Consider the following 12,951-nt stretch of genomic DNA (forward strand, 5'->3'; position numbering starts at 1 on the left):
GATTGTTCACCCTGTTTCCCTCCGGAAAACCTGAAAGAAAACGACGCACATTGAGGTAGATAAGGGTCTAATGAAAGACCCGTGTCCACCTCCTACTGACACTAAGCTAAACTGAAGAGTATAATGCCAGTCGGTGGGGTGTACACTGCAGAGGAGGAGCTAACTTTTTTGTGCATAGTGTCAGCAGCATACACCCATGGTTCCTGTGTCCCCCAATGAGAGGCGATAGAGAAACAATATTCACCGCTGATCATAATCGGAAACAAATTTTGCTGAACTCTACCTATGACGTATTGGTACATCATAGGTTGCCTCCCCGTTTGATGAGGGCTCCAGCGCTGAGCCTGCATTTTTTCTGGCAGATGACAGCCCCTGTTTATTTCTCAGTCTATTTACCTGCCTTTGTATCAGAATGTGCTCATGTGGCGTGGCGTACTGATGGTGAAAGGGTAAGCACCTGGGTTCTCCTCTGAGTGTTTGGCTTATCACACGATATGTCCTGCAGCAGCTTTTCCTCAGCACAGCTTAGACACAGGTACTGAGCAGACCCTTTCACTACCAGCATTGGTACTCCAAAGGAGTACACTCTGATATCAATGCAGGCAAACAGACTGAGGAAAAGCAGGGGTTTGGCACCAACTACATGCAATTATTTTTATTTTTTACAGGAATGATTACAAATCCCCTAACAAAAAGTTTCATAATAACAGAAAAACAATGACAAGAAAATGAAAAGCTATACATACGCTTGTATAAGACTGGCCAGGTCAGTGGGAGGTGTGTTTCCTGCAGCGGCTGCTCCGGCCATAGGATTACCAGAACCAGATATCATACCGGACATTCTGAAAAGAGAAAAATGGTAAAAACATATTTATCCCTATAACTCTCAATCAGAACTTCACCATGTTCATTTTAATAGAATATGAAATGAGAAAACCTGAAGCGGTTATCTCCAACGCCTTTATGAAGTATTAAATATATGTCAATATGCGTTTCTATTTTCCTTGTCATTTATCATTATTACACAAAATGTAATTAATGGACATCTGTCGTTTGCTTTCTTTGCCTCTGTAGATTTGATGGGTTGTTACCGACATCTGATGGGAATTTCATGTCAATAGCACCTTTAGAAATATATTAACTTATAAAATTGGTACCGTATTCAATACCTACGGGTATTTCAACAGCTGTATTCTGTTGTAATGCATTTTCCGGGACTGCTGTTGTTGGCTCTAAACTACACCAGCCACATAGCTGGCTGAAATTTGCACTATATAGCTATACTGTACTGCTGCTGCCATTGCTGGACCTACACTGCCAGACATCTCGTGTTCCCAATCATATAGTAATATTGTGTGGCTTGTACCATCTCCTGGCTGCCCACTGTGCTTTATGGCTTTAGTGTAGTTTCCATCATATTTTTATGTTATGTGGCTTGGGCCACTGCAATATCACATATATTCTGGTCGCCCCCTGTGTGTTATAGTTATACTATACTACTGATGGAAAGCATACTCTTGGCAGCATACAAACATGAAACAGCTCCTAAAATAGGGCTAATTTTTGGCTTGAAAAATGATTTACGAGCCATTACTTTAAAACGAACAGCTGGCCTGTTCCTGCTCCCTTTAAAAATGGATGATGTTTAAACAGCTTGATAAAAGGCCATTGTAATTTTTGAATCATGTTGACAATAGCAAACCTGTTGAAAAATAGAACTTTCTAATAGTTAAGAAGCCACAACTAATTTTAGGGCTGCTTGTGAAAAACTATTGCTCCATTTACCAAAAAACAAAAGCTCTTGATACTTCTCAAACAGGGATCAATTTTAGGTTATTGTGCACACGTTACGGATTGGCCTGCGGAATTTTCCGCACAGAATCTGCATCTCTTGGCAGAAAACGCAGGTGCGGATTTGATGCGGTTTTGATGCATTTTTTTCATGCAGATTTGTATGCATTTTTGAAAGCTAAAGATAGATCCATAGATAGAAAAAAAGTCTGTGTTAGGCCAAGGTCACACTTTACGAGAAACTCGCACGAGTCTCCCACCTCAATACCCTGGTGCCGCCACTCGGACCGGAGCGTTCAGATGCATAGAAATACATGCAGCCGCACACTCCGGCCCCGAGTGCCGGCGGCAGTGCCGGGTATTGAGGTGCGAGACTTGTGCGAGTTTCTCACAAATGTGACCCCCCGGCCTTAAACGCATTATCTGTTTTTTTTTTTGTTTTTTTTTTAAATCAGATAGATTTTTATTGAGCATAATAAATGGTATCCACTTATATAACAAATTACATTCGTGTTTTTGATTAACAAGAAAATAAACCCCTCCCACCCCCCTCCCCTCAGAAGACCAACCCCAACCATACAAAACTCTTGGAAAGAAGATATTACCCATTACAGACATGTTATACCATTAACATTGTTTACCACAATCCCTCAATTATTCCCATCCAGCCATGGCTGCCATAGCTTTTGAAAAAACCCCATCCTGTTCCTCTTAGTATAAATGCTTTTTTCGAGCTGGACAATATGATTCGCTTGCGCAACAAACTCTCATCTGGTTGGAGGTTCCTCCCTAATCCAATATCTTGCAATCACTTTCCTTGCAATGAACAGTAATCTAGCAATTGCCATTTTTGCAGTTTCGTCGGCCAAGATTTCCTCCACATACCCAAGTACACAAACCACTGGATCCCTGGGAATCGAACACCCATAAATCACCCCAATTTGGTTCAACACTACAACCCAATACGAAAAGAGTCTGGGACAGAGCCATATCATGTGCAGTATACCCACCCGAGACTGAGAGCACCTAGGGCACTCAGAATCAGATCTCAACCCAGCCCTAAACAACATGTCAGGTGTCCTATAGGCCCTATTTACCACATACAGTTGCGACAATCTCCCAGGGCAGGGCCGCGCAGGACCGCTGTCTGTCCTCGGCGCTCTGCTTCTCTGGTCTGGCTGTGAGCGCCAGCCGGAAAGCAGAGCGGTGACGTCACCGCTCTGCTTTCCGGCCGCTGTGCTCACAGCCAGACCAGAGAAGCAGAGCGCCGAGGACAGACAGCGGTAGGTAAGTATGTAGCGGTTGTTTTTTTACTTTTTAGGATGGTAACCAGGGTAAACATCGGGTTACTAAGCGCGGCCCTGCGCTTAGTTACCCGATGTTTACCCTGGTTACCAGCGAAGACATCGCTGAATCGGTGTCACACACGCCGATTCAGCGATGTCTACGGGGAGTCCAGCGACCAAATAAAGTCCTGGACTTTCTTCCCCGACCAGCGACAGCACAGCAGGGGCCTGATCGCTGCTGCCTGTCACACTGGACGATATCGCTAGCGAGGATGCTGCAACGTCACGGATCGCTAGTGATATCGTCCAGTGTGACGGTACCTTTACATGAATCCCTAAATATTTAAATTGTGAAACCACCCTTAATTTTTTGCCTTCTTCCACCTCCCTCGTACAATCCATTTCTCTATCCACCTGTAAAACACTCGATGTATCCCAATTGATAATTAACCCTGAAATTTGCCCGAATCTCTCAATTAATGATATTACATTCCCTAAAGGTTCCCCAGGACTCTCAAGAAAAAGCAATATGTCATCTGCATACAGAGCAATTTTTTCTTCCATTTTCCCATACACAAACCCCTTCACTATCTGTGACCTTCTAATAGCCGCTGCCAGTGGTTCCACCGCTATGGCAAACAGCAGCGGGGACAACGGGCACCCCTGCCTTGTACCTCAACAGTTGAAAGCTGTCTGACAGCGCATTATTCACTTTGATTTTAGCCACTGGAGAGGAGTATAGGAGTCTCACCCATGACACAAAGACTGGCCCAAACCCACAGCGACTCAGTACCGACCACAAGTATTGCCATACGCATTATCTGTTTAATTTAAAAAAAAAAAAAAAAAATAATTTGAAAAAAGTCCAGAGTGGGAAAGCCAGCAACTGGGGGCCGATGTTTATAGCCTGGGAAGGGGATAATAACCATGGATCTTCCCAGGCTTTGAATATCAGCCCACAGCGGTCTGCGTAGCCTTTACTGGCTATTAAAATAGGGGGACCCCAAAAAAATGACATGGGTTCCCCTTATAATTTAAAGCCAGAAAGGCTACGCAGACAGATGCGGGCTGATATTTATAGCCAAAAGAGGGGCCATGGATATTGGGCCCCACCCTGGCTACAAATACCAGCACCCAGCCGCCCCAGAAATAACGCATCTGTAAGATGCGCCAATTCCGGCACTTAGCCTCTCTTCCCACTGCCCTGTAGAGGTGGCATATGGGGTTATAAGGGGTTAATGTCACTTTTGTATTGTAAGGTGACATCAAGCCTAGTTAGTAATAGAGAGATGTCAATAAGACACCTAGCCATTACTAATCCTATAGTAGTGAAAGAGTAAAAAAAAAAAAAAAAAAAAAAGACAGCCAGAAAAAAGTATTTTAACCCCTTAGCGACCGCCGATACGCCTTTTAACGGCGGCCGCTAAGGGTACTTAAACCACAGCGCCGTTAATTAACGGCGCTGTGGAAAAAGAAAATAGCGCCCCCCAGAGTCGGATTTTCTCCGGGGTCTCGGCTGCCGGGGGTAGCCGAGACCCCAGAGAACATGATTCGGGGTTTTTTTTTACCCACCCAGCATTTGCGATCGCTGGTAATTAACCGTTTACCGGCGATCGCAAAAAAAAAAGCGATCTCTTTTTAATTTCTCTGTCCTCCGATGTGATCGCACATCGGAGGACAGAGAAAAGGGGTCCCAGGTAGCCCCCCAATACTTACCTGTCTCCCCCGGTGCTCCTCGTGGCTCCCGGTGGGCGCCGCCATCTTCAAAATGGCGGGCGCATGCGCAGTGCGCCCGCCGGCCGGCCCCGCGAGAATCTTTGGGGTCTCGGCTGCCGGGGGTAGCCGAGACCCCAAAGAGCATGATCGGGGTCGGTTTTACCGACCCCTGTTTTGCGATCGCCGGTAATTAACGGTTTACCGGCGACCGCAAAAAAAAAAAAATGAAATAAAATGTAATTCTCTGTCCTCTGATGTGATCGCACATCAGAGGACAGAGAAAAAGGGGGATTCAGGGACCCTATCATACTCACCTGTGTCCCTGGATCCTCCTGCTGCTCCTCCTGGCCGCCGGCAAAAGAAAATGGCGGGCACATGCGCAGTGCGCCCGCCATCTGTCTCCATCTGCTGGCCGGCAGGAGAACAGCAGTTGGGGCTAAAATTAGGGTTAGGGCTAGGGTTAGGGTTGGGGCTAAATTTAGGGTTAGGGTTGGGGCTAAATTTAGGGTTAGGCTTCTTTCACACTTACGTCGGTACGGGCCGTCGCAATGCGTCGGCCCGACATACCGACGCACGTTGTGAAAATTGTGCACAACGTGGGCAGCGGCAGTAGTTTTTCAACGCATTTGCTGCCCAATCTATGTCCTGGGGAGGAGGGGGCGGAGTTACAGCCACGCATGCGCGGTCAGAAATGGCGGATGCGACGTACAAAAAAAAGTTTCATTCAACTTTTTTTGTACCGACGGTCCGCCAAAACACAACTGATCCAGTGCATGACGGACGCGACGTGTGGCCAACCGTCACGATCCGTCGGCAATACAAGTCTATGGGCAAAAAACGCATCCTGCGGGCACATTTGCAGGATCCGTTTCTTGTCCAAAACGACGGATTGCGACGGAATGCCAAACGACGCAAGTGTGAAAGTAGCCTTAGGGCTAGGGTTAGGGTTGGGGCTAAAGTTAGGGCTAGGGTTGGGGCTAAAGTTAGGGTTAGAGTTGGGATTAGGGTTAGGGTTTGGATTAGGGTTGACATTAGGGTTGTTTTGGGGTAAGGGTTGTGATTATGGTTAGGGTTAGTGATTAGGATTATGGATCAGGTTGGGATTAGGGTTAGGGGTGTGTTGGGGTTAGGGTTGGAGCTAGAATTGGGGGGTTTCCACTGTTTAGGTACATCAGGGGGTCTCCAAACACGACAGCCAATTTTGCGCTCAAAAAGTCAAATGGTGCTCCCTCCCTTCTGAGCTCTGCCGTGCGCCCAAACAGTGGGTTACCCCCACATATGGGGCATCAGCGTACTCAGGATAAATTGGACAACAACTTCTGGGGTCCAATTTCTCGTTACCCTTGTGAAAATAAAAACTTGGGGGCTACAAAATCTTTTTTGTGGAAAAATATATATATATATATATTTTTTATGACTCTGCATTCTAAACTTCTGTGAAGCACTTGGGCATTCAAAGTTCTCACCACACATCTAGATAAGTTCCTTGGGGGGTCTAATTTCCAAGATGGGGTCACTTGTGGAGGGTTTCTACTGATTAGGTACATCAGGGGCTCTGCAAACGCAACATAATGCCCGCAGACCATTCTATCAAAGTCTGCATTCCAAAACAGCGCTCCTTCCTTCCGAGCTCTGCCGTGCGCCCAAACAGTGGTTTACCCCCACATATGGGGTACCAGCATACTCAGGACGAATTGGACAACAACTTTTGGGGTCCAATTTCTCTTGTTACCCTTGTGAAAATAAAAACTTGTGGGCTAAATATTTTTTATTTTCACGACTCTGCATTATAAACTTCTGTGAAGCACTTGGGCATTCAAAGTTCTTACCACACATCTAGATATGTTCCATGGGGGGTCTAGTTTCCAAAATGGGGTCACTTGTGGGGGATTTCTACTGTTTAGGCACATCAGGGGCTCTCCAAACGCGACATGGCGTCCGATCTCAATTCCAGCCAATTCTACATTGAAAAAGTAAAACGACACTTTCTCTTCCAAGCTCTACGGTGCGCCCAAACAGTGGTTTACCCCCACATATTGGGTATCGACGTATTCAGGAGAAATTGCACAACTTTAGTTGTCTAATTTCTCCTGTTACCCTTGTGAAAATAAAAATTTGTGGGCAAAAAGATCATTTTTGTAGAAAAAATGCGATTTTTTTTTTTCACGGCTCTACGTTATAAACTTCTGTGAAGCACATGGGGGTTCAAAGTGCTCACCACACATCTAGATAAGTTCCTTAAGGGGTCTAGTTTCCAAAATGGTGTCACTTGTGGGGGGTTTCCACTGTTTAGGCACATCAGGGGCTCTCCAAAAGCGACATGGCGTCCTGTTATGACCTGGTGGTTAGGAGCACTTGGAACGACCTGATGGTTAAACTCACAGGACAAGCTCTGGGAAGTGGGAACTTTGCTGACCGCAATCCCTAATCCTATCACACACACTAGAAATAGCCGTGGAGCGTACCTAACAGGCCTAGACGCCTCGGACACAGCCTAAGAACTAGCTAGCCCTAGAGATAGAAAATAAAGCCTACCTTGCCTCAGAGAAATTTCCCCAAAGGAAAAGGCAGCCCCCCCCAAATATTAACTGTGAGTAAAGATGAAAGTCACAAACACAGAAATGAAACAGGTTTTAGCAAAGGGGAGGCCAGACTAACTAAATAGACAGAGGATAGGAAAGGTATCTTTGCGGTCAGTACAAAACTACAAAAGACCACGCAGAGTGTGCAAAAAGACCCCCGCACCGACTCACGGTGCGGAGGCGCCACCCTGCATCCCAGAGCTTCCAGCTAGCAAGACAAAATCATGAAAGCAAGCTGGACTAGAAAACCATGAACAGAAAATAACAAACGGGGACTTAGCTTCTTGCAGGAAGAGACAGGTCTCCAGAAAAATCCAAGAGCGAACTGAACCAGCACAGGAACATTGACAGCTGGCATGGAGTAACGATCTGAGTGGAGTTAAATAGAGCAGCCAACCAAAGGATAAACCACGTCACCTGTGTAAGGAACCTCAGAAGCAGCAGCTACACTCACAGCCACCAGAGGGAGTCCATGGGCAGAACTTGCCGAAGTACCATTCACGACCACAGGAGGGAGCTCGACAACAGAATTCACAACAGTACCCCCCCTTGAGGAGGGGTCACCGAACCCTCACCAGAGCCCCCAGGCCGATCAAGATGAGCCAAATGAAAGGCACGAACTAGATCAGCAGCATGAACATCAGAGGCAAAAACCCAGGAATTATCTTCCTGACCATAACCCTTCCACTTGACCAGGTACTGGAGTTTCCGTCTCGAAACACGAGAATCCAAAATCTTCTCCACCACATACTCCAACTCCCCCTCGACCAACACCGGGGCAGGAGGATCAACGGAGGGAACCATAGGCGCCACGTATCTCAGCAACAACGACCTATGGAACACATTATGGATGGCAAAAGAAGCTGGAAGGTCCAAACGAAATGACACAGGATTAAGAACTTCAGAAATCTTATATGGCCAATGAAACGAGGCTTAAACTTAGGAGAGGAAACCTTCATAGGAACATGACAAGATGACAGCCAAACCAAATCCCCAACACGAAGTCGGGGACCAACACAGCGCCGGCGGTTAGCGAAACGTTGAGCCTTCTCCTGGGACAATGTCAAATTGTCCATCACATGAGTCCAAATCTGCTGCAACCTGTCCACCACCGTATCCACACCAGGACAGTTCGAAGGCTCAACCTGCCCTGAAGAGAAACGAGGATGGAAACCAGAATTACAGAAAAAAGGAGAAAATAAAGTAGTCGAGCTAGCCCGATTATTAAGGGCGAACTCAGCCAAAGGCAAGAAGGACACCCAATCATCCTGATCAGCAGAAACAAAGCATCTCAGATATGTTTCCAAAGTCTGATTAGTTCGTTCGGTTTGGCCATTAGTCTGAGGATGGAAAGCCGAAGAAAAAGACAAATCAATGCCCATCTTAGCACAAAAGGACCGCCAAAACCTCGAAACAAACTGGGAACCTCTGTCCGAGACGATGTTCTCTGGAATGCCATGCAAACGAACCACATGCTGGAAAAACAATGGCACCAAATCAGAGGAGGAAGGCAATTTAGACAAGGGTACCAAATGGACCATCTTAGAGAAGCGATCACAAACCACCCAAATGACCGACATCCTTTGAGAAACAGGGAGATCAGAAATAAAATCCATGGAAATATGCGTCCAGGGCCTCTTCGGGACCGGCAAGGGCAAAAGCAACCCACTGGTACGAGAACAGCAGGGCTTACCCCGAGCACAAGTCCCACAGGACTGCACAAAAGAACGCACATCCCGTGACAAAGAAGGCCACCAAAAGGATCTAGCCACCAAATCTCTGGTACCAAAGATTCCAGGATGACCAGCCAACACCGAACAATGAACCTCAGAGATAACTCTACTAGTCCATCTATCAGGGACAAACAGTCTCTCCGCTGGACAACGGTCAGGTCTATCAGCCTGAAACTTCTGCAGCACGTGCCGCAAATCAGGGGAGATGGCAGACAAAATTACCCCCTCTTTGAGAAAACCCGCCGGCTCCGGAATATCCGGAGAGTCAGGCACAAAACTCCTTGACAGGGCATCAGCCTTCACATTCTTAGATCCCGGAAGGTATGAAACCACAAAATCAAAACGGGAGAAAAAGAGCGACCATCGAGCCTGTCTAGGATTCAACCGTTTGGCAGACTCGAGATAAGTCAAATTTTTGTGATCCGTCAAGACCACCACGCGATGTTTAGCTCCTTCAAGCCAATGTCGCCACTCCTTGAATGCCCACTTCATGGCCAACAACTCTCGATTGCCAACATCATAATTGCGCTCAGCAGGCGAGAATTTTCTAGAAAAGAAGGCACATGGTTTCATCACCGAGCCATCAGAACTTCTTTGCGACAAAACAGCCCCTGCTCCAATCTCAGAAGCATCAACCTCTACCTGAAACGGGAGCGAAACATCTGGCTGGCACAACACAGGGGCAGAAGAAAAACGACGCTTCAACTCCTGAAAAGCCTCTACAGCCGCAGAGGACCAATTGACCACATCAGCACCTTTCTTGGTCAAATCAGTCAACGGTTTAGCAACACTAGAAAAATTAGCGATGAAGCGACGGTAAAAATTAGCAAAGCCCAGGAACTTCTGCAGGCTCTTCACAGATGTCGGCTGAGTCCAATCATAAATGGCCTGAACTTTAACAGGGTCCATCTCGATAGTAGAAGGGGAAAAAATGAAACCCAAAAATGAAACCTTCTGAACTCGAAAGAGACACTTTGACCCCTTCACAAACAAGGAATTCGCACGAAGGACCTGGAACACCATTCTGACCTGCTTCACATGAGACTCGCAATCATCAGAAAAGACCAAAATGTCATCCAAATATACAATCAGGAATTTATCCAGGTACTCTCGGAAGATGTCATGCATAAAGCACTGAAACACTGATGGAGCATTAGAAAGCCCGAATGGCATAACCAGGTACTCAAAATGGCCCTCGGGCGTATTAAATGCTGTTTTCCATTCATCGCCCTGTCTAATTCGCACAAGATTATACGCCCCTCGAAGATCTATCTTGGTGAACCAACTAGCCCCCTTAATCCGAGCAAACAAATCAGACAGCAGCGGCAAAGGATACTGAAATTTGACTGTGATCTTATTAAGAAGGCGGTAATCAATATAAGGTCTCAAAGAGCCATCCTTCTTGGCCACAAAAAAGAACCCTGCTCCCAATGGTGAAGACGACGGGCGAATATGACCCTTCTCCAAGGACTCCTTTATATAACTCCGCATAGCGGCGTGTTCTGGCACCGATGAATTGAACAGTCGACCCTTAGGAAACTTACTACCAGGAATCAAATCAATAGCACAATCACAATCCCTATGAGGAGGTAGGGCACCGGATTTGGGCTCATCAAATACATCCCGGTAATCCGACAAAAACTCAGGGACTTCAGAAGGAGTGGAAGACGAAATTGACAGCAATGGAACATCTCCATGTACCCCTTGACAACCCCAGCTGTACACAGACATTGATTTCCAATCCAATACTGGGTTTTGGACCTGTAGCCATGGTAACCCCAAAACGACCACATCATGCAGATTATGCAACACCAAAAAGTGAAGGCGTAGCATCAATTCCTCTCAATGGAATAGGATACTGCAAGGGCTCCAAGAGAAAACCACAGCACCTGGCAAACTCCAAGTCCATCAAGTTCAGGGCAGCGCCTGAATCCACAAATGCCATAACAGAATAGGACGACAGAGAGCAAATCAGAGTAACGGACAAAAGAAATTTAGACTGTACAGTACCAATGGTGGCAGACCTAGCGAACCGCTTAGTGCGCTTAGGACAATCGGAGAAAGCATGAGTGGATTCACCACAGTAAAAACACAGCCCATTCCGACGTCTGTGTTCTTGCCGTTCAGCTCTGGTCAAAGTCCTATCACACTGCATAGGCTCAGGCCTATGCTCAGAGAATACCGCCAGATGGTGCACAGCTTTGCGCTCACGCAAGCGCCGATCGATCTGAATGGCCAAGGACAGACTCATTCAGACCAGCAGGCGTGGGAAATCCCACCATGACATCCTTAAGGGCTTCAGAAAGACCCTTTCTGAAAATTGCCGCCAGGGCACACTCATTCCACTGAGTAAGCACAGACCACTTTCTAAACTTCTGACAGTACACCTCTGCTTCATCCTGACCCTGACACAAAGCCAGCAAGATTTTCTCTGCCTGATCCACTGAATTTGTTTCATCATAAAGCAATCCAAGCGCCAGAAAAAAGGCATCAACATCACGCAATGCAGGATCTCCTGGCGCAAGGGAAAATGTCCAGTCTTGAGGGTCACCACGCAACAACGAAATAATGATTTTTACTTGTTGAACGGGGTCACCAGAGGAGCGGGGTTTCAAAGCTAGAAACAGTTTACAATTATTTTTGAAATTCAGAAACTTAGATCTATTCCCAGAAAATAAATCAGGAATAGGAATTCTAGGCTCCAACATAGGATTCTGAACCACAAAATCTTGAATGTTTTGTACCCTTGCAGTGAGATGATCCACACAAGAGGACAGACCTTGAATGTCCATCTCTACACCTGTGTCCTGAACCACCCAAAGGTCTAGGGGAAAAGAAAGACAAAACACAGTGCAAAGAAAAAAAAAATGGTCTCAGAGCTTCTCTTATCCCTCTATTGAGATGCATTAATACTTTGGGCCAGCTGTACTGTTATGACCTGGTGGTTAGGAGCACTCGGAATGACCTGATGGTTAAACTCACAGGACAAGCTCTGGGAAGTGGGAACTTTGCTGACCGCAATCCCTAATCCTATCACACACACTAGAAATAGCCGTGGAGCGTACCTAACAGGCCTAGACGCCTCGGACACAGCCTACATTGAAAAAGTAAAACGGCACTCCTTCTCTTCCAAGCTCTGTGGTGCGCCCTAACAGTGGTTTACCCCCACATATTGGGTATCAGCGTACTCAGGAGAAATTGCACAACAACTTTTGTGGTCTAATTTCTCCTGTTACCCTTGTGAAAATAAGAATTTGTGGGCGAAAAGATCATTTTTGTGTAAAAAAAGCGATTTTTTATTTTCACGGCTCTACGTTATAAACTTCTGTGAAGCACTTGGGGGTTCAAAGTGCTCACCACACATCTAGATAAGTTCCTTAAGGGGTCTAGTTTCCAAAATGGGGTCACTTGTGGGGGGTTTCCACTTTTTAGGCACATCAGGGGCTCTCCAAACGCGACATGGCGTCCAATCTCAATTCCAGCCAATTCTACATTGAAAAAGTAAAACGGAGCTCCTTCACTTCCAAGCTCTGCGGTGCACCCAAACAGTGGTTTACCGTCACATATGGGGTATCGACGTATTCAGGAGAAATCGCACAACAACTTTTGTGGTCTAATTTCTCCTGTTACCCTTGTGAAAATAAGAATTTGTGGGCGAAAAGATCATTTTTGTGTAAAAAAAGCGATTTTTTATTTTCACGGCTCTACGTTATAAACTTCTGTGAAGCACTTGGGGGTTCAAAGTGCTCACCACACATCTAGATAAGTTCCTTAAGGGGTCTAGTTTCCAAAATGGTGTCACTTGTGGGGAGTTTTCACTGTTTAGGCACATCAGGGGCTCTC

At 46.3% G+C, this 12,951-nt stretch overlaps 1 protein-coding gene across 3 annotated transcripts in view; it reads right to left on the reverse strand.

The window, feature by feature from the left end:
- Positions 1-12,951, reverse strand: part of SGTA (small glutamine rich tetratricopeptide repeat co-chaperone alpha) — a 103,842-nt gene that overhangs the window by 15,364 nt on the left and 75,527 nt on the right. For all 3 annotated transcript variants that reach the window (XM_069740211.1, XM_069740228.1, XM_069740218.1), the window contains exon 10: positions 747-842. In XM_069740211.1, coding sequence (XP_069596312.1) covers positions 747-842 — 96 coding nt within the window. The remainder of the gene's footprint in view (positions 1-746; positions 843-12,951) is intronic.

This window comes from Ranitomeya imitator, chromosome 1 (assembly GCF_032444005.1).
Source record: "Ranitomeya imitator isolate aRanImi1 chromosome 1, aRanImi1.pri, whole genome shotgun sequence".
In the NCBI taxonomy this organism is placed as follows: Eukaryota; Metazoa; Chordata; class Amphibia; order Anura; family Dendrobatidae; genus Ranitomeya; species Ranitomeya imitator.